Source organism: Mauremys mutica, unplaced genomic scaffold, assembly GCF_020497125.1.
Source record: "Mauremys mutica isolate MM-2020 ecotype Southern unplaced genomic scaffold, ASM2049712v1 000491F_np12_subseq_293143:326495_obj, whole genome shotgun sequence".
NCBI classification, from domain to species: domain Eukaryota; kingdom Metazoa; phylum Chordata; order Testudines; family Geoemydidae; genus Mauremys; species Mauremys mutica.
In genome coordinates this window covers 1-27020 of record NW_025422979.1, presented here as the reverse complement: position 1 = coordinate 27020, position 27020 = coordinate 1, and the positions used below count along the sequence as shown (strand labels likewise).

The window sequence follows — 27020 nt, the reverse complement described above, 5'->3', positions numbered from 1 at the left end:
CACTGATCTGCGGATCAAAGACAGCCTGCTTTTTGCTTTGTTCTCAGCAAACTCCAGGCTGTTGATGTCCGTGAGACGAGCCCTGTATTTATTCATCTGCTCTACGACAATCAACTCCACACAGCTGCAAAAAGGAAAAAAGAAAGTGGTAAAACGGGAGGATAAAACTCTGGCTGTGTTTGAGCTGGCCATGTCGCCTAAGTGCTGCGCCAATTCTCTTGCTTCGTGGGCTGGAAACGAACAGTGTGGTTGAAATGCCCAAAATGGTAGTAGGCAGGGGAGCTAAACTAGAGGACTAAAGGGAGGGCTCCCCAAGGGCTCCATCAGGGAAACAGGTCCTTCCCCTGGAAAGGCAAATACCCACCAAGGTTAGGAAAGCACAGCGTGTTCAAATGAAAGGCTGAAAGAATGGCCATTTCGGATATGCTGCGCTATCTAGCTATATCTATTTGTAGACACACACACTTGTGCTTGTTTGCATCCAAGCTGGACAGGCAGTCGCAGGGCAATGACAGTGATTAGGTGTCTGGGGCAGATATTTTGTTTAATACCATCAGTATTGTTTTCTGGAAGAAATCCTTTTAGAGCAGTAATGATACAAGGCGGCGTATATAAGTCAAGTTACAAAGAGACTTCTTCTTACAAGGAACCTTTAGAAGAGTGATTCAAAGTAATTTTCACATCTGTAGGCAGAAGAATTGCTTCTAGGAGAGATTTGAAGGCCAGGCAGGTTCATGTAGTCTGGTCTCCTGCATAGAATTTCATCAAATGATTCCTGCATCCACTATCCATCCTAGGTACTTATCTAACCCCCAGTGCCCTATTATCTGAGCTTCTCACAATCTAACATGTTTATTCTTAAAATTCCAGTTGAAGTCAAAAACATCCCCGAGGGGCTCCATTACAAACCCTTCCCACCCACTGGATGATGATTCCCTATTTACAATTACTTTGGAGATATCAATTAGCCAATTTTCAATCCATTTAATATTTGCTGCACTGAATCTGTATAGTGTTAATTTTTTAATCAGGATGACCCGACTGGAATCTAAGTCAACGATGTCAACGTGGTTACCTCTGCCAACCAAACCTGGCATCCAATCAATTTTGACAAGACCTATTTTCCATAAAAAACTGTGTTGACTGGCACTAATTACACTGCCATCCTTCAATTCTTTACTGATTACCTTCCACGTCAGCTTTCCCATGATTTTGCCTGAGACTGATATTGAGCTAACTGGCCTGTAGTTACCCAGATCATCCTGTTAATCCTTTTTAGATACTGGCACATTAGCTTTTTGTACAGTCCTCTGGAACTTCCCCATTACTCCAGGATTTGTTAAATATCAACATCAATGGCGGAGAGAGCTCACTGTCCCGTTCTTTAAAAACTCCTGGGTGCAGGTTATCCAATCCTGCAGATTTTAAAAGGTTTAACTTTAGCAGCTGCTAGTTACTGATAGAATAGACAGTATTTCATTAAGGCAATTCATTTGCAAACCAGTGATGTGTTTGTAGCTGTCATTCTACAGCACATTAAAGTGCATTACTCAGTGATCATTTGACTGTCCTGACATGACCTCATTACAGGATTTACTCTGGAAGTTGTAATGCTATATTCTTACGTGGTTGTTTTACTGATGTCCTGAACGATCTGCAGTGGGTCAGTTGTGTCAGGACAGCGGAGAATACAGGGAGCAAACACAATGGCCAGGGCATTAGCTGACATTCGATTGGTCTCTTCCTGCAGGGCAATCCTAAACAATAAACAACAAAGCAGCAAGGGTTAAAGGTAGCTCCAATTCACATAACACTGGCAGGAAATACCCCTGTAGAGAAACAGAAAGAGGACAAAATACAAATTCAGAGCAGGGCAGGGAGAGGAGGGCTGTACATGCACATGAGATCTGGAGGTCATTGCCAGGGGAAGATTTTCCACAATATTATATAGCTTTGAAGTGAAGAGCTTCAATTTGTTGTATCTGGTAAAGATCTAGACCAACAGGATGTAAATATTATACCAGACAAGGGCAAAAAGGTAAGACAATGGATACTGAGTGAACCACGCAACATGCCATGACACTCTTTAGGAAATCTTTTGTTTTGACCTACTTAACCTATTTTCCAAAAAGGAATAGATACAGTGCATATTTATTACAGTAGCAAGCAACTCACTTAGCCATCATTAAGCTATGCCTTAGAAACAGAGCACAGATGTGTCTAAATGCATGTAGATGGCAGGAAACTTCGCAGATTGTAACACAGTGACTATAGCCTGAACTAGATATTGTCTAAGCTCATGCAAAAGCATCACACATGATCCCTAGACCCTCAATGTTCAAACTAAAGGGTGCAATACATGGCAGTACTGTGATCCACTGCAATCTTACTGCACTCCTCAGTGGGTTAGGTCTATGGCTAGTGATGAGCTGCCAAAATCATAACAACCGGTTCCCTCCTCACCCCAGGAGGAATCATGCCTCCCCCACCCAGGGACCCCTGCCCCGTCCACCCCCCCCTGTTCCCTACCCTCTAACACCTCCCAAACCCTATCCACTCCCCCCCACCCCCGAACTCCCCAGCCCTCTCTCCAACACCCCCTCCCGGCCCCCTTACCGCACTGCCAGAGCCCGGAGCCGGAGCCGGGCAGCCAAGGCCGCCACTGCGCCCGGACCCCAGCATCCGGGTAAGTATCGGTCGCGATTCCTGCCCCCGTGCCCGGAGCCGGGCTGCGGCGGTCGGGGAGGGCTGCGGGGCCGGGCAGGGCGCCGCGGCTGGAGCCCGAGCCGGGTGGCCGGGGAGGGACGCGGGGCCAGCCAGGGTGCCGCAGCGGGAGCCCGAGCCCGAGCCGGGCGGCCGGGGAGGAACGCGGGGCCGGCCAGGGCGCCGGAGCCCGACCCCGAGCCGGGCGGCCGGGGAGGAACGCGGGGCCGGGAAGGGTGCCCGAGCCCGAGCCCGAGCCAGGCAGCCGGGGAGGAACGCGGGGCTGGGCAGGGCGCCCGAGCCGGGCGGCCGGGGAGGAACGTGGGGCCGGGCAGGGCGCTCGAGCCCGAGCCTGAGCCGGGCGGCCGGGGAGGAACGCGGGGCCGGGGGGGGAGGGGGGTGCCGCGTCCGGGACCGGGTGGCCGGGGAGGGTTGCGGCCGGGAACGCGGGGCCGAGGGGGGAAACGCGGGGCTGGAGAGGGGGGGTGCCGCGGCCGGGACCTGGTGGCCGGGGAGGGTCGGGCCCGGGCGGGGACCCGGGGACAGGGGGGGCCGTGGTCGGGGACGGGGCTGGAGACCGGCGGGGGCACACGGCCCCTCCTGGTTTCCTACCTCAGCGTCGTCTTCCTGGACCGGGGAAGCCTGCTTGCTTCTCAGCCCTCCCAGGCTTCCCGCGCTAACAGCTGATTCACGGGAAGCAGGGTGGGAGGAGAAGCAAGAAGGAGCATTCATGGCAGGAGGTGGAGGCAGAGCTGAGGTGAGCCGGGCGGGCAGCAGGGAGCGCTTGTTAAATTTAAATGCCCTTTTAGAACCAGTTTGTCCCACTGGGAACGACCGGTTCTAAAAGGGCTTCTAAATTTAACAACCGGTTCGCGTGATCCGGTGCCAACTGGCTGCAGCTCACCCCTGTCTATGGCATGGAACCATGTGTTTGTAACCAGCTGAGACCTACAGTGGTTGTCTTCTCAGCAAGTCTGAAACATTTGTTGCTATTACGAAAGGGAACTTATATATAAAAAGAAGAACATTATTGGCATTAGCTGTCAATGAGAGCATTGTCTGGAAAAAGAGCCCTTGGGTCCAGAGCGTTAAAGCCATTTCAGAATTTAAAGCACTCCCTTGCGAAGTTTCACTCCCCTTTTTCCCGACAAAAGTACTTGGATCACATAGGCCCGTGTTCAGGTACTCTTACTCACGGAGAACAGTACCTTGTTCCAGTGGAACTACTCATGGAGTACGGTGGTACTCATGGGGAGTAAGTGTATCAGAATCAGGCCCCTAGTGAGGAAGGAGAAGAGAAAGAGTGGCTGCAGTATGACGATCCCACGCTGTGGTCTGCCATTACCTCACAAGGTGAAAGATGAGGCGTTCCAGGGTACTGAGGTGGGTGCGAGAGAGCTGATCAATGACAGAGTACATGCCTCGGATGGTCTCCTTCCTCTCCTGCAGGCCTGGAGAGAGCACACACAGTTACACATATTACAGGCAACTTCCCCATGGTGTCTTCTGCCATCTTTCCTTGTGAAGGTGGTGTGAATGGCCCAGTACAGGGGAGCTGTGCAGGAGGCTAGTGCACAGAGACAGGGATGACAACTCCCTCCTCTCCCTGCCTATACAAGCAGGCCCCCTTTGCAGGTCCCTCGGGTAGCAGTATCCTATGCAAAAAACATGAGCATAAGACACTGATTTCTTTTAAACAGATTCCAAAAGAGTTGGGAGCTGAATAATAACTATGTCTCCTGGGGCACGTCTATGCTGCACACTCTGCTCTGCTCACATCAAAATCATATGCTACATACCACTCTAGCACGGGCAGAAATAGCAATGTAGATGGCGAGGCACTGCTTAGGTGAGTAAAGACATGCATGAAGGCTGTGGGGATATACCCTACACACCCTGCTTAATTTGTAACGAAAGAGGTGCCGGGGCTCAAGCTTTTTTTTTTTTTTTTTTTTTTTTTAACTTTCACACAGCAAGCCCAGTGGTACCAGGGCTCTGAACGGCAAAGGCTTTGACTACTATAACAGTGTAAGGGATTAGTTTGTGTCACAGTGCTGTCTGTGGCTACATGGCACAGTGAAAAGCAGGCTGTGTCCACATTGCAGTGCCTACCTACACGTCAGTGAAAGGCTCTGGCAGAAGGAGGCTGCAAGGAAAGACTTCAACAGCAGAGAGCTGCTGGAGCAGATGTGCCGGAGCTCAGCCCTGGCAAGCCTTGGCACAAATTAAGCATCACCTACGTGGCTTTCTAAATGCCAAAGTCATTCCTCCCACCTACACTGCCTATTTTTAGCAGTGTCATCACCCCCGATGGAGTCTTTCCCTGTTGCAGGAAAGACCCCGGCAGTGGGAAAAGGCTCTAAGAGGGAGGCAGATGGGAGAGGCTCCAGCACTGTCTTGTCAGTTACGTCATAAAAGATGACAGATCACCAAAATGACTTTTTGGATTCAAACACTCCATACAATTGGCGCTTTACAATCGTACAAGCACACAATCTACTTGCTTGCTGCTTGTCATGACAATGGTGATGATAAAACCAAAGTAAAAAAAGACTGCTTGTTCTGGGCAAGCAGAAACTGGGTTTGGTACCTGCAGCTAATTGTACCTTCCCTGTCTTGGGTTTTGTGTGTGATTGTATAGGATTTGTATGGACCTTCCTTACCCATAGCTTGCAGAAATTCCTCGTAGAGTTCGAAGGTCATGAGGGGATTGGGCAAATCTCTCAGCCACTGTTTGAACACACTGGCAATGACATGAATATTGTAGTCATCTAGATTCACATTGTCAATATCTGTTCACCGAGGCAAGTGAGTGGAGGGAGTGGAAAAGAAAAAGCAAATGATCAGTTTTGATCCAGTAAACAAGCCAGTGTTTTCCTGTCAGTCCTAGCACTGGCGATGACCTAACCACTGCTGTTGGAACAACTTCTGTGGGTGAGAGAGGTCCTGAGGAAGAGCTCTGTGTAGCTCGAAAGCTTGTCTCTTGCCAACAGACGTCAGTCCTACAGAAGCTATTACCTCACTCACCGTCTCTCCACTATCATGGGTGTGGTCAGATGTTCGGCTGCCTGTGTGTGTTCCCTCTGTGTGCCACCCCAGCCTGGCACAGACAACTGACATGGCAGACCTCGAGCGAACCGCCCAATGACCACAAGATCCATTAAGGCATGAAGGCACCCAGCCAGGCTTATTTTGATGAAGCACAGTACTAGTATCCTGCACTAATACATGTATACCCATAACAATGGACCAGCTCAGCAAACGGCGGGACTTTCCGTTCCTCCCTAGGCTAGATAAAGACACTGCCCCCAAGATACATTTTTATACACAGATTCAAACAAGTTACATATTGCTCCTCTGATAGTTGACATCCTCTGATATCACAACCCACCACCTTGTACATTTCTATCCATCATATTGTCATCCTGACCATATCTTTAGGCAGGGTCAATATGTTCCTGTTGTCTTTGGGGAATGTGTTTGTACCATTCTTGGTATGGGGTGTTCTGGTACCACCCTTCTGGAATGTGTCTGTGTGTGTGTGTGTTTTGTGCTTAGCACTCAGCAACGTGTGTTTCTGCAATATCAGCACTGTTCTTGCCAGATTCTGTGAGAAGGGCCTGCCTCTAGCTCACAGCCTGATTTTGTTTTATATCAGCAAAGTTTTGACCGCTACTTTAGCCCAGCCCTCAGGCCTCTGATACAAGGGCTTATGTCTCAGGCTCTTCTACAGTGAGCAGAGTTACAACAACACTGCATAGAAAAACAGGTATCAATACTGTAGCAACCTCAGATCACACAGTGCACAACCTTGGCACCTACTTTTTTAATATGACCATGTTAAAATTCTTGTAGTGAAAGGAGCCAGTTTTCCAGGGGTGAAAGTCTTTAGAGAGAGTTTGTAAAGCACTTTGGAAGTCTAGGTGATGTTGATAAATATGAAGCCTGGCTAATGTAGCTTTTTCTCCCAATTTCTTTTTTGCACACTTGTGCACAAGAGGAGGAATAAAACAAGGAAGAATTAAACAGTTCCACAAGACAGGAGGGCTCTAACACAGTGCAGACTTTTGGTGAAGGCTGGTATTAGAGAAATGTCTGTAGTTTCATGGTACCAAAAGCCAGAGTCTACGGTGGGGGAAGGGAAAACGGTTCCTTTGCTCTGGCCCCCTTTAGATGACATGAATTCCCTGTTCACAGAGGTTCTCGGCTGTCCCTTTTGCTCCCCCTCTGAGACTCTCTCTTTTTCATCTTACCTGTATCAAGACCCTGTCGGAACTCCTTTATCTTATTGGTTGAGCCTGACTTCCTGTAAATGCCCTCGGTGTACAATCCATGCATTTCAATGTAGTTTATGAGCTTCTCCACCACCAGTGGCACCGCTCGCTCCTCATTGGTCAGTCGGGAGAGCTCAACCCCAAACTGCCGTGACGAAAGCTCGGGATCATACTGATGTGGAGAAAGAGATTGATTTCTTAATTCCTTTTCAAAGGTCTCAATGCAATGCTGCTCACAGCGTGGTAAACCTAGGGATGTCTTGAGACTGAATCTCTCAATGTATGCAATGTAATTTGACTGTCGTTCAAGATGCAGTTCACATTTTTAAACAAAGTTAACTGGATTATTTGCAAATTAATCTAGTAAATCTAACTGAGCACAAGGGAAGAGAGGAAAGGTCTGTACACTGCCCTGCAAATCCAATCTTTCCTAAGAGCTTTCTTGGTCATTGTAACTATCCCTGTGTTCACTCTGCTATGTCTGCAGCACTGCACATTGCTACAAAGACTAACAAATGTTCATAGTTAAGGCTTGCAACAGGACTGTGCTCAGAAAAATGGCTCTGTAAAATGGCCCACCGGTACTCTCCTTGGGTCTTCAGAGTCATCATTTGCTTCATGTACTGACATTTTTACTGTAGAACCAACACAGCTGCGTGACAGTGAGCTATATTCTAGTCTGCTTCATGCCTCACTGACAAAATTGCCTGGTGAGGATACATGAAGGAGAACACACTTGGGCTTGATTCTGAGATCCCTAGATGAACTTACAGTGCTGAAAGTTAAAAAAATGGTTTTGAGCAAGTGTGACATAGAAGCCACTGAAAGAGAAATAGAATCAGTAAAAGACGCTGACATTCTCTATTTTTACAGAGTCACTTTCCTGACTGGAACTGCACTTTAGAGACTCAACATTCAGCAAACAATTCGAGCTGAATAGGAGATTCTGGTTGGATAAAGTCAAAAGACTGAGAAAAACTTTTCACACAATAATGCACAGATCCACGTAGGAGGCTTTGAACATATGGACTGTATGTTCAAACCCAGCATGGGTAGTGATCCAACCAGAACAATAAATGAGAAAGTAGGTGTGCGGCTTGGTTAGACCTCTGACCAGTGCCACTCTTCCATGTCTGCTTCTTCTCATTCACTGTTACCACAGCACAAATGAAAACAACATGAAGGGAATGTCCAGGGGAGGTTTCCACACTGGATAGACCTCCATGCAAGAACACACCAGGAAGAAATGGTGACAGCAACTGGTTTTGATCTCATTTAAAATTCACAAGTTATTGTACTATCATCTCTTAATCTTTTAGTGCCAGGATTGGGCTGTTCCTATAGCTAACATCAAGTGCTATAACAAAAACTCTAACTTTTGCTGTCACTGTGTTCAACTGCCAACATTGGCATAAAATGCATTAGTGCAAACTACAAGGTCCATCAAAGCAAATACACTGCTAAGATAAGCTTGATGCTCTATTAGTTCCATCATAAGCCTAAATGAAAAGTCACCAGGTTCTGCATAAAGTTAAAAAACAACTAGGAAATCTGCTGTTACCTTTTGGATAAAGGGCACCTTCTCAAAATATACCAAATGGCACCAACTCTCTCAGCTGATGCAATGTGAAAATGTAACCCTTAGCAGCCTGAATCCATCCAGCAGCAACAAATTAATAAATGCAAATGATCTAACCATTTCTGATCAGTACCTTGGACTAGTATTTATTTTTCAGACTCCAAATTTTCCTGAGCATTAGCAAGCAAGATTTTTAAAGATGAACTTGGAGAATACATTAATGTCACTTCACTAGAGCTCAGGAAATGAATTCACACCAAGTAGTTATTTTATTTCAGCCGGCTGCTTGGGGCGGCAAAAACTGTAGAGCCGGCCTTGGGCAGTAAATATCATTATGCCACTATAGAAATCTACAGTACCCCCAAACCTTGAATACTGCATGCAGTTTTGCTCATCTCACCTCAAAAAAGATATGTTAGAACTGGAAGAAATACAGAGAAGAGTAACAAAAATTATTAGGCATATGGGACAACTTCTCATATAAGGAGAGATTAAAAAGACAGGGACTTTTCAGCTAGGAAAAGAGACGACTAAGAGGGACTATGATAGAGATCTATCAAATCTTGATTGGTGTAGAGAAAGTCAATAAGGAAGTGTTATTTAGCCCTTCACATATCACAGGAACAAGGGGTCACCCAATGAAATTAATAGGCAGCAGGTTTAAAACAAAAACAAGGAAGCATTTCTTCACACAATGCAGTCAACCTGTGGTACTCATTGCCACGGAGAGGTTGTGAAGGCCAAAAGTATAACTGGGTTCAAAAAAGAATGAGATGAGTTCACGGAGGATAGGTCCATCTCTGGCTACTAGCTAACACGGTCAGGGATGCAACCCTATGATCTGGATGTCTCTAAACCTCTGACTGCCAGATGCCGGGGCTGGGACTGTCCAGCAGGGGATGGTTCACTTGACAATTGCCTTGTTCTGTTCATTCCCTCTGATGCATCTGGCACCCACCACTGTCAGAAGACAGGATACTGGGTAGATGAACCATTCTTCTGGGGGATCCAGGAGAGCCACTCTTATGGTTTATGTTCTTAGCTGATTACATAGAAATTCAGCTTTAGCATCCTGGGAGCATAAGAACCAAGAATGCATTTGTGACACTGGCAGACCAGTCAACCTGTGTATGACCCATAATAACTTAACAAGAGGCACTTCTACTGTGTCAAGACAGTTCACGTGCATGTGAATTTCAAAGAGATGTATTAGACTAGCAATCATCAACTCATTCAAAAATGAACAATAGATGCTAAGTGTATTTGTCTGTGGTTATCTATACCGGGTTAGAAGTTTCACAATGTAACTAAATTAGCTTGTAGATGCTAATTCCCTTTCATGGCTTAATTGCCTTAATTATGTGTGCAAGGTGTTCAGTTAGCCTTAAAATCAAAGATGTAAGACACTTCAGGAAACCAATCATTTCTACATTATCTTCAGCTTAACTATCTGTGTTATAATGGAAGAACGGCTAATTACCTTATGTGAATGAATGTAACTAGTTTACTGGGTATGCACAGGAAATAGAAGATTATCTTCAAAGCAAAGTACAACAGGCCATCCGCATTGGGGGAAGGGCCTTCTGTGACAATTTCTGTGAGGTAGGCTTGTCAGCCTGGTAGAATAGCTATAAAAGAGAAGGCTCGGGCCTGATCCTATCATCTCTAGACTGCTTAAATGTTGAACAGGGACAGTGTAAGCCATAGGACAGAGATCTTCCAAATAATCATTTGGAAGAACCTGGAAAATGCCTGGAAAAACTAACAGACTTTACATCTAAGCTGCCTTTGGATTCTGATCTGTTGGGATGATTCCAGAGAGACTTTTACAAACCAGCAGTTTATTCCATCACTGTTCTGATCCTGAACTATGAACATGGAAAGTCACTTGTCTGGATATTGATCTTTTAACCATTTGTAACTCACTCTTCTTTCTTTTAACAATAAATCTTAGATTTAGTTAAGGATTGGCTGACAGCGTGATATTTGGGGAAGACCTGAGATTCACATTGACCTGGGGATAAGCATCTGGGCCTTTATGATCAGTGAACCCCACATATGGTGAATCAGGTTTCCAGTAACCCCTCACTATATTAGACATAGAATATCAGGGTTGGAAAGGACCTCAGGAGGTATCTAGTCCAACCCCTGGCTCAAAGCATGACCAATCCCCAGACAGATTTTTACCCCAGTTCCCTAAATGGCCCCCTCAAATACTGAACTCACAACCTGGGGTTTAGCAGGCCACTGCTCAAACCACTGAGCTATCCCTCCCCCCTCTTCCAAGACAGAGATGTTTAGATGGGAGCCAAGGTCTGGAATGCCAAAAAGGGGACCGTGTTTGGCATCTTGTTAACTACGGTGAAAGCTCTTTTGTTGTCGACTTGGTGAATCTAATGATAGAATAAGCCATCAGTTTGGCAATTGTCTCCCTCTACTTCTTGCAGTCTGCCCGCAGTGTGGTCACAGCATTGTTGTGTAAACCTCTCACTCACGGAAGCAGAGGGATGTTAGTCACCTTGAGATCCCAGCTGCTGTCCTGGAAGAGTTTTTCATGCATTCGCGTTGAGTGTCAGATCTGATGTAAGCAGGGAAGTCAGCTCAAGGAAGAGTAAGGCTATACTCACTGTGCTATGAACTACCTCTTGATAGGCAGTCTGCAGCTGGGTGCTGGCCTGCAAGGCCCGTTCTCTCTCCCACTCCTTCCCCGAACTGAACCATTTCCTGAGGAGCTGTTGGTAGAGCAGGGGAATGGACAGAGTTAGTACCAGAAAATTCCTCCCAAAAGTTCCTCTTAAACAGGTTTAATTGTCACTAAAATCCCTCTCCAAAGCATCTGACCTCCATGTAGCAAAGGAATTACATGTCTAATGGAAGAACCCCTTAGATATACAAGTCCCAGGGGCCAGATTCACCTCTGGTGATTGAAGCCAAAGGAGTTACATGAGAGATGAATCTGGGCCCGTGTATGTGATGTCTGCTGTAGACTGTCTGATGGGAGCTGTCTAGCACATTGCATGCTGTTTGATGTCTGCTGCTGTGGTCTATTTCCTGGGCAACTTCTCCCACATTGATTGGCAAAATGACAGAGAGGAGCATTTCTTTTTATTAATTTGAATAAGAGCAGAGAAGTCCCCCCAGCCCAGCTCCTTTTATAACTTCATTTTTATACTGAACGTGCATCAAACTCCCCACCCCTCAGCCCTTCACAATATTCTGTTCATGTCTGAGGAACAGGAAGTTTCCTCTGAATGAGTTTCCATACACAGGGCTTAACTCAATATTCATGAATTCCTCTTAGAAGAAGTGATTAGTTTCAACTGGTTCTCTTCGATTTGGCTACTGCAGTGGTGATTTTCTTGCCGCTCCAAGTAGTGTCAACGACATTGTAAGAACTTGGTCCCAATCCAGCCCTGGCATAAAATGGCATAGCTTCCGTGGATTTCAGTGGGGCACATGCCCACTTATCCCAGGAAGAATTGGGTGCTTTCTCCCTAAAATTCACTCCATTGTTGAAAATTCCTCCACAACTGAAGCTTGACCCCCTAAATCTCTGACTCTTCCCTGCTGTAACACAAGAAACAATCTCCACCACGGTTCAATGGTCTCCTCACATCAGACATTTCCTGGAACCAGTCTGCGGTTGGTTCTTCCTCCAGCAAAGTCTCCACTGTTGTGTTTTTGGTTGTCATGGTTTTGTTACTATGGCAACTGAGTTAGAATAATAATAATCTATGATTCTATGATTCTATGATTCTATATAACAACCACTAGCTTGCCAAGGGCTTCCAAGGACCTCATGTAGAGTGACTGAAACCAGAAAAGAAGGAGTGAGGCTCAGCACAGATCATTTGTGTGTGTGGGCTGGGGAAAGCTAACCATAACCTTGCCAGAGAGGCCATGTGTGACTGCCATCACCCAGTGCCTGCTGGGCAGAAATACAGTGGATGGTGCCGGAGGAGAATTGTTGTCACGTACTTGTATATGCAGAGCATCCTTTGCTGTCCCGTCTTCCTCTTTCATCTTCTCCAAGGGAGGAAGGGGAAATAAACTTTTGAAGCACTGACCAAGGAGCTCACGGTTTTCCTCCACGGTCAGAGATGGTTTGAGCTTGCTGGCAGAAGAAAGATAGAGAGAAAAGTCATGTATTAGACTCAGTACCACCTCCAAGTAAAAGAAATGGGTCCAATGACTAGAGATTGTCCCAATCTCGAACCCCAAGTGCAAACAACCCTTCACTTTGCACCTCTATTAAGTATTGGCTCCTCTAGAAGTAAAGCTAAAACTTCACATCTCCTTTTAGAGAAACCCACAAGCTTTCTCCCCCCTGCCAGCTAGCCAGACACCTCCCTCCCCATCTGAACTCTGCTCCATTGTACTGCATGCTCCACAACCTCCAATCTTGTGTCTTTCGAGCACAAACCCCCAAATGGACACATTCAAATCCTTAAGAACTGAAGTCCTGCTGGTGAGCAGCATGTGAGCCACAGGGCCACCCAGAGGATTCAGGGGGCCTGGGGTCTTCGGCACGGGGAATTGCCGCCGAAGGCCCAGCACTTCGGCGGTGGGTCCCGGGGCGAAAGTTTCCCCCGCCGTCGAATTGCTGCCGAAGACTGGGCCCCCGTGAGAGTTTTCCAGGACCCCCGGAGTGAAGGACCCCACTCCAGGGGCCCTGAAAAAACTCTCGTGGGGGCCCCTGCAGGGCCCGGGACCTGGGGCAAATTGCCCCATTTGCTCCCCCCGGGCGGCCCTGGTGAGCCAAACCCTGCAGGCATTAGACTGCTCCCAACCTGACTTTCATGAATTAACAAATAAGAAGGCATCACAGTGCCAGGAAATATGGCAGAAAATAGCCTACCCCAGATGTCCAATGGCAAGAACTGCCTGGTAGCGAACTGGAGATGTCAGGGAATCCAGTGGTTCCGTCAGTGATTTCCCTACACCCCCCTGAATTTTCCCAACCCCCCCCCCTAGTTTTGTGAGCTAGTTACATACCAATTTAGTGACTGTTTGGAAATCTGAATTTAAACCGAAACATTAATACACACTTTAAAAGCTTATATAGTGTATGATAAAATATGTGTATCTGAAAAAGTATAATAGATTTGAAAAGTATGAACATAGACTAGCTTCCTTGCTTCCTTATATAGCTGTTTTTGTATGTCAGTGCATTCATTTCGGTGATGTTGGCCAACCTAATAATTTCAAATGATGATTTGTAAGCAAAGTCTAAATGAGCTCTCCCTGACAGCTAGTGATGAGCTGGGGGCTAAGGCTTCAGGGCCAGATTATAGTTACATTCACACCTAATCTACCTAGGCATCCAGCAAACAGAGCTGTGTTGTCCAAGTGATAGATTTTGGCTGGGGTTGGGTTACAAACCACTTGAATGTGGGGGGAAGAGGGATGAAATGTTGTTCTTATTGTATGAGTAAAGGGCAGTAGAACTGTACTTAGCCTGTGATGATTTGAAGGCATCAAGAGAGAGGGTGGGGATCTGTCCATCACTGTTTAAAGACAGAGCTGATTAGGCTCCAGTAGATAGTCTTTTGTTCTGTTAAGTGACCACTGCAGCTGAAATCACTGACAATCAGGTCTAAGTGCTTAGTCCTGGTGTAGGGACAGTGTTCCTGTGGGTACAGTGTTTTTGTGTAAGAAACAGCCCAGACTGCACTAGCAGCGAGGTTCCCCCACTGAGAGCTCAGCTGAAACCACAGAGAGCTGGTGGAACCTTAAGAGACCAACTCGCAGAGGTCACAGTGGCAGGTGGCAGCAGAAGGTGGGCAGGGCCATTGGCAACAGAGCGGTTGAGTGAACGGTGGCACAAGGAACAGCTGTGGCCAGAGCGAACAGTGGGCAGCTGGAGGAACAAGTAAGGTGCCTTCTTGTCCCCCACCTGGAAGGTGTACTCACGTGAAAGCACCTCTGAACTCTGAGTCTACTCTCCACTGACCAAGGACAACACCAGTGAGTGGAGTGTGGTGGAGGGACAAGTGAGGGGCATGTTAAATAAACATTTGTTTTTTGGACTATATTTTAGCGACTTTGCTCCTGAATGTTGATTTGTGACTGGGAATGGAAACTTATATGTAACCCCTTTGGGGTTTAGAGAGCATGGCCCCTTTAAATCTTTTTCCCGGGGGGGGGGGGGGGGAGTAAAAAAAAGGATGGAAACTCCAGGGAGCAAGGCTGGAGCTCCAGGGAGAAGGAGCATGGCTGGCCCTGGAGAAGGAAGCAGAGAGAGAACCTGCCTGAGGAGGACAGGCCCGATCGGAGACAGCCCAGGACAGGAGCCAGGAGGAGCACTGTGCCACAGAGGAATCGCCCGAGAAGGACAGGCCAGAGCTGGACCCAGTATCACGGCTGCCCAGAGCTGCGTGGGGCTGTAAGTACTGGGGCTTGTAACTCTGCATTGGGAACAAGGAGGGAGGTTGTAGCTAGTTAAGTGGGGAGGTGGTCGCTCTGTGGGGCTTTGCACAGAGCGGCAGAAGAGGCACCAGAGGGATTTGCTGGGGAGAGTTCACTGGCGCCAAAAAAGACCAGGAGCACCCAAAACTCACCACCAGACTGGAACTTTGCTCAGGCCTCCTGGACTGTGTGTGCAGACGCATTGCTCAGTGTCTGCCCTTCCAGACTGTGCTACCACTGGGCCCGTGGGGTTTTGGTTTGAATGCAGCCCTGTTTTACTGCTCCCTCTATATTTCCCCTTGTTGTTTTTCTCCTCTCAGCCCTCTGTAAATAAATATCTTCCTTTGTTATATCCATTGTACTTTTCCTGTGGGTGGGTGTGTTCACTCTGGGGGGTTTGGAACAGGTGCCCCTGGAGTGGAAGGGATTTCTCCTGCTGCGTTCCTGCGCGCGCTGTCTCTTGGCCAGAGCTGCCCACAGAGCAATCTCCATCTTGGCCACGAGGGCGCTAAAGTTACATATATAAATATGTTTCCTAGTAGGCCAAGATTTTTTAAATGTATTATTTGCCAAGGTTGTTATCTCACATTGTTGCTATCTTGAGAGGTCATTATGTTGGGGAGTTTCTGTACTAAACATTTTTATTATTATAATTAATTTTTACATAAGAATGGTCATACTGGGTCAGACCAATGGTCCATGTAGTCCAGTACCCTGCCTTACAACAGTGGTCAAGGCCAGGTGCTTCAGAGGGAATGAACAGAACAAGTACTCATCAAGCGACCATCCCCTGTTGCCCATTCCCAGCTTCTGGCAAACAGGCTAGGGACACTCAGAGCATGGTGTTGCATCCCTCCCCATCCTGGCTAATAGCCACTGATGGACCTATTCTCCAGGAATTTATCTAGTTCTTTTTTTAATCCTGTTATAGTTTTGGTCTTCACACCATCCCCTGGCAAAGAGTTCCCTGGGTTGACTTTATGTTGTGTGAAAAAGTACTTCCTTTTGGTTTTTTAAAACCTGCTGCCTATTAATTTCATTGGGTGACTGCTAGTTCTTGTGTTATGTGAAGGATTAAATAACATTTCCTTATTCACTTTCTTCACACCAGTCAAGATTTTATAGATCTCTGTCATATCCCCCTTTGTCATCTCTTTTCTAAGCTGAAAATTCCCAGTCATTTTAATCTCTCCTCCTGTTTCATACCCCTGATCATTTTAGTTGCCCATCTCTGTACCTTTTCCAATTCCAATATATATATTTTTAGGATGGGTGACCAGATCTGCACACACTATTCAAGGCGTGCAAGTACCCTAGATTTATATAGAGGCAATATGATTTCAGAGAACTGTCCACAATGACTCCAAGATCTCTTTCTTGAGTGGTAACAGCTAATTCAGATGCCATCATCTTATATGTATAGTTGAGATTGTTTTCCAATGTGCATTACTTTGCATTTATCGACACTAAATTTCATTTGCCATTTTGTTGCCCAGTCACCCAGTTTTGTGAGATCCCTTTGTAACTATTCTCGGACTTAACTATCGTGAATAGTTTTGTATCATCTGCAAATTTTGCCACCTCACTGTTTATCCTTTTTTCCAGATTAATATGTTGAATAGTACTGGTCTCAGTACTGACCCCTCAAGGATACCACTATTTATCTCTCTCCATTCTGAAAACTGATAATTTATTCCTACCCTTTGTTTCCCATCTTTTAACCAGTGACTGATCCATGAGAGGACTGCCCTCTTATCCCATGACGGCTTACTTTTCAAAAGTCAATTTAAATTAAAGACATTTTTTTTTAATTATATTTTTTTTAGAAATCTAGATCTGTTATGTGTTTTGGTGTAACTTGCATTTTCCTTATGTTAAATTTGCATTATTCTAACAAAACATTTACTTTATTCATATCTCTTTTATATGTTGCAGGTCAAAGTGAAAATGAAAAGACAAAAAACAATACAACAATTTTTCCACTCAAAGGCCTCAAAAACTAACCAAGGTGAAGAATACATCAAGAACCAAGAATATATCAACATGTCATCTGAAGGTTCAAGTGGTATATCTACATCCGACCAGCCTGAAGCACAAATACAGCTACCTGTAGGTTTTGAAGAAACAGTGTCTCCAAAACCTAAAGGCAGTTCCCGATCTTTGTCGGTCAAACTGTTCCCATTTATTGAAGTTACAACAGATGGCTACTGGTGCACCTCTTGCAAAAAAGCTTACAAAGAAGGAAATCTTCCCAATGCTACAATTGGTAAAAGTGGAGGAGCTTCGTTTGTCAAACCGATCAGCAAAGCCAATGCTGACAAACTACGTGAAAAGGCTGCAAAACACCAGGCCTCTGGCATGCATCAACATGCAGAAAGCCTTATAAGCCCACTTTCAAAGCCAATTTTAGAAGTACTTAATGAGGCTGTTAAGAATGCTGGAGACACAACACAGTTTATGCGAACAAACATGGCTGTGACATCCTACTTTCTATTTAAGCAAGAGATACCACACACTACAAACTGGAGGCCAATGTTAAGTGTATTGTCACTTGTTCATCCTGACGTGGAACACTGGTTCCGAACAAGACCAGCAAATGCTCACTATCTTTCTGCAAGAAACTCAACTGACTGGCTAGAAGCATGCGGTGCAACAGTGAAAGACTCAACAGTTGAAAAAGTGAAGAACTCTCTCACCACATTCAAAAAATTTGCATACATGGCTGATGAATGCACCGATGCAAATGGGCATCAAGTATTGAGTCATTGTGTGCATTATCTTGATGTCAGGGGTAGGCCAGTAGATGCATTTCTAGATGTTCAAGTTATAGAAGACACATCGGCTGTATCTGTGACAACCCACATCTTGGAAGAGTTAGATGCTTGTCAATTGGACCCCAAACAGATGGCTGCTTGTGCATTTGATGGAGCTGCAAACTTCTCTGGAAGACATGGTGGAGTACAAGCTTTGCTCAGAGAAAAGTGCAACCCTAATCTCTCCTATACACACTGAAGAGGCCATCTACTTCAACTAGCACTAGTACGAGCTGCAGAATCTTCAAAAGACATTAAAAAAGCTATAAATTTAGTGTCTTCATTATATTCTTTTTTCAGCAAGAGTCCAAAAAGACTGAATATCTTGGAAAATATAGAAGATACACTTGGACTGAAGTTCAAATTAGTCCAACCTGGGAAAATCCGCTGGCTTTCTCATGAGCGATCCTTGGCTGTTGTCTTAAAATTGCTTCAGCCATTATTACTGGCTTTGGAAAGTATCTTCCAAGATGGGATGGATCTAAGTAGTGAGGCTGGTGGATTTCTTTTGCTACTACGTTCAGAGAAGACTATTGCCATTCTCTCTCTTGTAAGTCTATTGTTGAAACCACTTGGGTCATTAAACAACGCCATCCAGGCATCTGCTACAACAGTAGTAGATCTTTGTCCAGCAATAGAAGCTACATTTGGATCACAGAGACTTATCCACTGAAAAAGTACTGGAAGAAGCAAAGACTTCAGTCCAGAAGTTGACTAATGAAGGCATTTATATTGAATCCTTAAGTGAAGATGACAAGAAGTGTTTGTTAAGACAACTGAAAAAGTACACAGACTTGATTCTTAAAAATCTACAACAGCGACTTCTAGATTCTACTCAACCTCTACGTAGCTTTTACAGATGCCTGTCCTGTAAAACACCAACAGTTGAGTGGAGTCAGGCACTACCAGCAATGGGGCTGCCATGTGATCAGGAAAGAATAGAGCATTTGAATACAGAATGGAATATCATACGACGAATGAATGAAGATTTGACTTCAACTTCTTTTTTATCATCACTAGTGGCTCGATCTGATCTTTGTGTTCTGTTTCCTGGGATGAAAGAAGTAGGAATTCATCTCTTGCTACTCCCAGTCACAACAGCTACAGTTGAGCGTTCTTTTTCATCACTAAATAGAATTTTGTGTTCTGAAAGAAGTCGCCTTCTGCCTGATCATCTGAATGAACTAATGAGCATATCAATTGAAGGAATGGAAGTACCAGACACACGAGAATCCACTGAAGATGAACGCACTGCATTCAAGCAATTCATTAACAGAGTTGTGCAAAATTATAACAAGAAACCAAGAAGGATGTAGACATAGTGCTTCATAGAAGGCTTGAGTAGCCAACTTTAATTTGTCTGATTTTAAAACATGAGTTAAATCTAATAAAATGATCATGAAACATTTTTCAGTTTTTACTATGGTGCCATACAGCCCACCTTTACCCTCATAGTCTCACCCCTCATTGGCCCTGACACACCCCCCTTTGTAAATTCAAACACCCCCCCTAATTTCAATTCCTGGGGAAACCACTGGGTGTAGACATGGTCACTCCTGGCCTTAAAAAAATCTGTGACTCTATGAAAACAGCACAATATAAGCTGCAGGAGACAAGAGATTGGAGGAGAACGGCTGAATCTCAAAATAGGGAAAGGAGCAACAGGCACACAACACCAGAAAAGAGTGAAACCAAGACAAATGTGAACAAAGAAGCTCTGCTGGCTGGACATTAATGGAGCTGAACAGGTAACAAGGCATTGGCTTTACCTGCTGATTGAGGAGACAATGCACCAGGAAGATGAAGGCTCCCTGCAGGCTGTTGATGATGGTGAATAAATACGCCATGACCATGGCTGCCGCTTTTGTTTGCAACAGACCAAGACTCCAAGTGCAGCCCAGAATGAAAAGCTGGGCGATGGCTTTAAATGTCAGTAACCTGGAGTAAAGCAGATGGAGAGAGCCCATTACAACCCTATGCAGAGAGACTAAGTCAGTGGGCTCTGTGCGCAGGATGGCTTACGCCCTCCAAGTAGCAACTATGCAAAATTCCCCTAGGGACCAATGCTTCTAGACAGCGATTCTACAAACAGGCCCTATGCCAACCAGATGAGAATGGCTTTTACACCGTCCCCTTCACGCTCTATGGGCCTGCTCCAAAGCACAGAGAGAGACTGCCATTGACTTCACTGAATTTGGACCAGGCCCCAGTTTGCCAGCCCTTCTGCATCTTGTTCATTTCCTGATTTTGCTGCAAGCAGGCTCTGGCCATCAGTACCACACATCTGGGGGTAGCTGTCATTTCAATGAGCTGGGCCAGTGAAGGTTTTACACCTGTTCTCTAATTCCAGGTAGGTATTTCTCCCCTCTTTTTATTCCTGGTCCTTCATGAAGTATCAGAGCATCTTACAGCTATTTACCTTCAGAACCATTCAGTGAGGTAGGACAGTGCCCTTATCCCCATTTTCCAGATGAAGAATCAAGGCATAGAGAGTTTAAGCAACTTGCCCAAGGTCACATAGGAAGGCTGTGTCGGAACAGGGAGTTGAACCCAGGTCTCCCACAGCCCAGACCAGTACCCGAAGCACTGAACCATCCTTTCTCTCCCATTCCGATTGACTTGGAAACCGCAATAATAAAGTCCTGCAAGGAGAACACCACATTTGCTAGAAACCATGGCTTGCCATTAAAGATTTGGTCCATTAGTCCTTACACCGCACTCATGATATGGAATAGGTCACTAAATGATTGAAGGGTTTGTTGTATGCCCGTTGCTGTAGCATGTGAGAGTACAATGCAGACTGACGGAACCAGATACTAAAGTCAGCTGACAGCAAAAGCAGCCTATGCATAGCCATACCAGGCAGATTCAGCCTTGGTGTAACTTCCTTGGTTTCAGCAGAGTTACAGATTTTACCTAAGATTAATTCATGTATAGATATTTGTATAGCACCCAGCATTGTAACGTCTGACTTGAAGCGGTGTTATGTTCCCAGCTTTGTCACTGGCCTGTGGTGTAACACTGACCACATCCATTTCCCTCTTTCCCCTCACATCCGTTTTGTAGCGCGGGCAGTGAGTATATAACCGCGCAGTAATAATAGTGACATAGTAAGAATAAAGGGCAAAGGGCTAAGGAATGAGTAGCAAAAACACAAAATACCTGTTGACTGACACCTATAAAATAGCTTAAGCAGTTAGCATGAGTGCAAGGCCTTACAGCCTAAGTAGACGTAGCTGCTCAGTATGTTAGCATAAGTCAGTAAACTAACAGTTATCATAAGTCACAAAATGTTAAAAGGCTTTTTGTTTCTTGTTTTGTAATAATCACGTGATGCAAACTGCTGATGGGTAATTGCAAAAAGACAGTTACTACCAGTTTAAAGTATTTTTAAAGGAGGACATCAGCAAATGCCTAACCACAGGTAACCACAGTAATCCAATTAACATATGTTAATGAGCTTAGCAAAGTTAATATACTAACCTGTAGAATAAGAGCACCCTAACAATATAAAGGTAAAAACCTTAAAATATGGTTTAAAAAATATGGTTTATATATGCATAAAAAATACAAGGGCCTATAAAACATCTAGTCTCAGGAACAGCCATTAAAATTCTCCATCGGCATGCCAAAGACAAATCAAAATCTGTCTCACTCCTTAAAGCTCTCCCCCAAAATAAAGTAGCATATACAGGTAATGGGACTGGTCGCGCTCACATTGTTATACTGTCCTACTGGTTTAAATTGCTTTATTTAGACTAGTCATTGAGACAATAAAACATTGACAGTTACAGAAGGTCTTTGCTAAGTGCAAGTGTTTTTATTGCTGTGCCTGCCCTCCTCAAATTGGGTCTCTTCTCACCATTGTGAATTATAAATCCCAGCGACCATGGCCACATGTCCAGCTCTTCCAGAAAACACAGATTTCGCAATTAGATACCAAGAAATCACTGTGCAGTTTTCCTCATGCTGTCTCAGTTGTGCATAGCAAAAGGCATCAAACTAGGCTGAACAAAACACTAGAAAAAGTCAAGTATCAGAGGGGTAGCCGTGTTAGTCTGGATCTGTAAAAAGCGACAAAGAGTCCCGTGGCACCTTATAGACTAACAGAAGTATTGGACCATGAGCTTTCGTGGGTGAATACCCACAAAGGGTCTCAGCTGCTTGCAGGACCAGGTATTCAGTGTTCTGTTCTCCATGATTTTCTGATACCAAGTCTGCATCACGCTGGAATTTCCTCAGTTTAATTGAGCCAAGGGTGCCTGTATCAAACACCCCCCCTGCAGAAGACTAACTGGACCTCTCAGGCAGGTTTAGCACTTTCCTACCTTGTGTTTTTGAGGGTGGAGACATCTGCATTGAGGGAGGAGATTTTGTCTCTCAGGATCCAGAGGGTTGTGATAAAAAATGTTAAATTCATCTGTGGAAACAACACAACAACTCGAGTGGATCAGACCCCAGGTCCATGTAGTCCAGTATTCTGCCTCTGACCGTGGCCAGTACCAAGTGCTTCAGAGGCAGGGATAAGCTCCCCCTATATTAGTTCTCCCCTTGGTCTTGGTAGCTAGAGCTTGATTTAAATCCTGAAGCCTGGGGTTTAATATCCCTTCCAGAACTTTTCTTAGCCCTGATTAGAACAACTCTGGATCTTATTCTTGCTCCCCATATAAATGCCCAAATCTTTTTGAATCTTGCTAAAATTCTTCATGGCTTCACAGTGCCTAGCACAATGGTACTTTGATCCCGGATGGGAGCCTCTAGCTGCGATTGTCATCTGAATCCTTCCTGCACCACAAGACATCACTTTGGGCACAGATAAGGCTCCGCCATCCCTCTCTCTTCTCAGCTGCTCTGTCTGTCCTCTGTGTTACGTTCCATAAACTTTCCCTCTCTACGTATTGTTGGATCATAGAAAGATTCTCTCAGCTGCCCTCTTGTCCATGTTCCTCCAGCTGTCCGGTTTCACACCTGCCATAGCTGAAGCTCTGGTTTCATTCATAACACCCAGCCCAGACATTTCCATCTTCTCTGCTGTATAACTTGGGAGCTAAGGAGGTGCTGAACTCTGACAAATCCCAGCATTTGGTATCAATTCGTTACACTCCATTGGAAACAAATTGTGTGTGATTTATTAATTATTTATGATTTTACTGTCATACAACTAAAGAAGGTGCCACTGTTACCTTATCACTTTCCAGGGAGTAAATCCACGGTAGCTAGGCCACAACTCACTCCTTAAGCAAACATCCCAATGTCTGACTCATCTCACTTTCAAACACCTTTCCCTGCGGCATAAACATAATTCATCCTAAATATACTCACCACAATAATAAGGCAGACCGGTCCAAGGAAACTCCAGATGAAGCCTCCCTCTATTGTGAGCCAGCAGCTAAAAGGCAAGAAGGAAAAAGGGTAACAAATTATCCCTGGCATTAAAATGAAGTGAATTCTCTCCTTTTGGTTGTCGGAGTTGATCTCTGGGTGGGGTGGAAGATGCAGGGCGAACGCTGCCTGCTTCCCTTTATGACAGTCTCATGGATGTAGCTTGCAGAAACTAGTCTTATAAGAACATAAGAATGGTCATAATGGGTCAGACCAAAGGTCCATCTAGCCCAGTATCCTGTCTTCCGGCAGTGGCCAGTGCCAGGTGCCCCAGAAGGAATGAACAGAACAGGGAATCATCAACTGATCCATCCCGTCGCCCATTCCCAGCTTCTGGCAAACAGAGACTAGGGACACCATCCCTGCCCATCTAATAGCCATCAATAGACCTACCCTCCATGAATTTATCTAGTTTTTTTCTGAACCCTGTTATAGTCTTGGCCTTCACAATATCCTCTGGAAAGGAGTTCCCCAGGTTCACTGTGCATTGTGTGAAACATGAAGAAACGGGGATCGTCGAATATACTGTCTCTCTGTAATTCAGCCAATGAGTTGAGTGGGTAATGAGATATCTGTTTTCCCTCTGGGATGGGTGCTGCACGTACTGTTTGGAAGTTCCGTAGCCACCAGGATTCACCGCTGCAGAAATAGCCACCACCAGGGCTGGGAATCCATAGCCAAACGGGTACATGAATCTCTTCTTGAACTGGCTGGCACTGGTGTAATTCACGACCTTCAGGTTCCTGACGGTGAGGAAGAGGTGCAGCCCCTCTAGTAACATCCAGCTGAAGCAGGCCAGGAAGAGATAGTGTAGAAGGCCAGCAATGACAGCACACACCACCTGGTGGAGACAGAGAGCTCAGGGACTGAGAACATCTAGCTCGCGGAGCTAGGGGAAGCGTTAGTTATTTGATGTGTCCACTCCAAACAACCATTCTTGGGGAGGGATAGCTCAGTGGTTTGAGCATTGGCCTGCTAAACCCCGGGTTGGGAATTCAATCCTTGAGGGTTCCATTTCAGGAACTGGGGTAACAAAAAAAAAACTATCTTGGGATTTCTCCTGCTTTGAGCGGGGGTTGGACTAGATGACCTCCTGAGGTCCCTTCCTACCCTGATATTCTATGATGATTAAACTCTGGAGCCCAATTCTCATTTTACTGATGCTGGTGTAAATCTGGGGTACCTCCATTGAGGCCAGTGGTGTCAAAGCAGTGTAAGAAAGTTCAGAATCCGGACCACTGAATTTATTCTGGGCATTGTGATACCAGGCATGTGAAGGGGCCCAACGGCAAAAGCAATCCACCTTGATTATTAGTGCATCACACAGGTTGTAGCTTGCAGTCTGAATGCATCCTCCACCCCTCCCTCCACAAGCTCTCTGTGCCATCCTCCCATTCTCCTCTTCCTCAAGGACTCCCTGCAAATCCCCACATGCCTGGACTCATGCCAGGAGAGATGACAGTGGTGGGGTGGGGGCAGTGATGAGCTGCCAAAATCTTAACAACGGGTTCCCTATAAAAAGTTCTGATTTAACAACGGGTTCCCTATAAAAAGTTCTGATTTAAGGGATGTGCGACAGCATGTATTTTTTGTACCAATAGGGTTACCATACGTCCATATTTTCCCAGGAGGTGATTAAGAACCGAAAAGCCTGACATGTCCAGGAAAATACAGATGTATTTTAACCCTACCTAAAGTTCTTTTTTAAAAAGATGGGGCTGAACTAGAAATGAGCTCCGTTTCACATGTGTGGGTGGTGATCAGGGACAGTCTCAATTTTGGGGTCTTTTTCTTATATAGGCTCCTATTACCCCTCACCCCCGTCCCAATTTTTCACACTTGCTGTCTGGTCACTCTAGGGTGTGCACATGTGTGGGTCCCAGCTGCTCCCTGCCCCCCCCCCCCGTCATTAAAGCAGGTGTGCAGGGTTACTGCCCTGGGAACTGCAGGGCACCAGTGGATGTGGGGCTGGCTGCAGATAGGGGCGTGGGGCAGGGCTAGCTGGAGGCAGGGAGTGACACGGGCTGGCTGTGGGCAGGTGATGCAGACGGGCGGGCTGCGGGTGGCTGTGGGCAGGGGGTGGCTGCGGGCGGCTGTGGGCAGAGGCTGGCTGCAGGCAGGGGGTGGCTGTGGTAGGGGCTGCAGGCAGAGGCTGGCTGCAGGCAGAGGGTGTCTGTGGGCAGGGGCTGGCTGGGGGCAGGGGCTGGCTGCGGGCAGAGGCTGGCTGCAGGCAGAGGGTGGCTGTGGGCAGGGGCTGGCTGTGGGCAGGGGCTGGCTGTGGGCAGGGGCTGGCTGGGGGTGGCTGGGGGCAGAGGGTGGGGCTGGGGCTGGCTGGGGGGAGGGGCTGGCTGGGGGCGGGGAAGGTGGGGGAGGGGCGCAGATACTCACCCGGGGGGGGAGGGGCCGGGAGCAGCAGGACGCAGCCGGGGACTCACCAGGCAGCAGCAGCAGGAGCCCCAGGGCCAGAGCTCCAAAGAGCAGGAGCAGCAACAGGGCCAGGAGGCAGCTCACATGGCTCTCGCAGCGCCGCGCAGCGCCCCCCGGCGGCCGGGAGGAGGAATTACAGGCTTCCCAGGCAGAGCCCATCAAAGCTTCCCTCGCAGGGAAGCTAGTTAACAAGCGGTTCTAAAACCGCTTCTAAATTTAACAACGGGTTCGCGCGAACCGGTGCGAACCGGCTCCAGCTCACCCCTGGGTGGGGGTTGGCGGGAACATACCATTGTCCTGCATTCATCATCCCTTGGTAGCATCTCTGTGTGGCCCCCCCCTTGCTTCCTCTCCCCCCCATACCAAGGGCTCCGTATGTGCCCCATTCCCCTTGTTATTTCATTACAGGAGCACTTAGGGGCCCCAAACAAGTTCAAGGACCCGTCGTGCTCAGCGCTGTACAAATACACAGTAAGAGTGTGTCTACACTGCAGCTGGGAGCATGAGTCCCCAGGAAGCAGTCCAGGCTAGCCGCCCACCTACAATCATGACCAAACCTCTGGGTACTTACTCAGGCAGCTGGCCCAAGCTGCTGAGGCCACATTGTTATTTTGAGTGTGTTAGCTCAATCAAAGCTAGCATGTGTCTGAGCACTCTGGGAGGCACCCCCGCCCCAGCTGCATGGAGACCTACCTTAGAAGACAGTCCCTGCCCTGGAGAGTTTATGATCGAAATAGACAGGATACATAAAAGGGGCATGAATTTTGCATGATTTCTTTACCTCATTGGTGACACTGTTCACTGTGGTGAGGAAGAGCAGGTCGGCCAGGAAGAGGCAGAGGCAGAGCTGCAGGTGGAGGGAGGTGCTGATGTTGCGGATGGAGCGGCACAGGAGGAAGGTGAGGATGGCAAGGAAGAGGCAGAGAAGGGAGAGGGTCAGTCCCACATAGGTGATGATGGTCAGTGGATAACTCTCCTATAAAAGGAAAAATTAAAGAAAGTGTAAAGTTTGGAAATCACGCTGGAGAAAAAGGAGCTTTGAAGTAACCGGATAATTTCCCAGGGCAATCAGATCTCTTGCTCCAATGTTGGAGAACATGGAGGACCCATCTGCTCCCTGCCCCTTTCACTAGGTAACTCAGAGGAGCAACACATGTGTTGATTTTGCAGCTCCCAGATGATCTCTGAATCTCATGACTGTAAACTAATTGGAACCAATACCCGGCTGACTCATGCCCCATGCCACCTATCTGACATCTAACATGCTGACCAAGTGCACCTGATCATGACTTTCCTATTGGCTGGCTCCAGCCATTGTTACTACAGCCAGAGGCATTACTCCTTTCGCGTAAGTGGTGGACGCCTGCATTTTGTGTGGTCGAAGAGCTCAGGTTTGTTCTTGCAAACAGCCACAGCGTCTGTGCGAATGCAACC

The 27020-nt window shown here is 46.5% G+C and overlaps 1 protein-coding gene across 1 annotated transcript; it reads right to left on the bottom strand.

The window, feature by feature from the left end:
* On the bottom strand, positions 1 to 26562 carry LOC123357291 (calcitonin gene-related peptide type 1 receptor-like; the record flags this gene model as incomplete). The annotated part of the gene is made up of 10 exons (XM_045000576.1): positions 1 to 124; positions 1626 to 1757; positions 4049 to 4154; positions 6957 to 7149; positions 11184 to 11288; positions 12535 to 12670; positions 22106 to 22197; positions 23100 to 23166; positions 23765 to 24000; positions 26368 to 26562. Coding segments are annotated over 10 exons (1386 nt in total), but the record flags the coding sequence as incomplete, so codon positions are not given.
* Between the last annotated feature and the right edge of the window lie 458 nt (positions 26563 to 27020).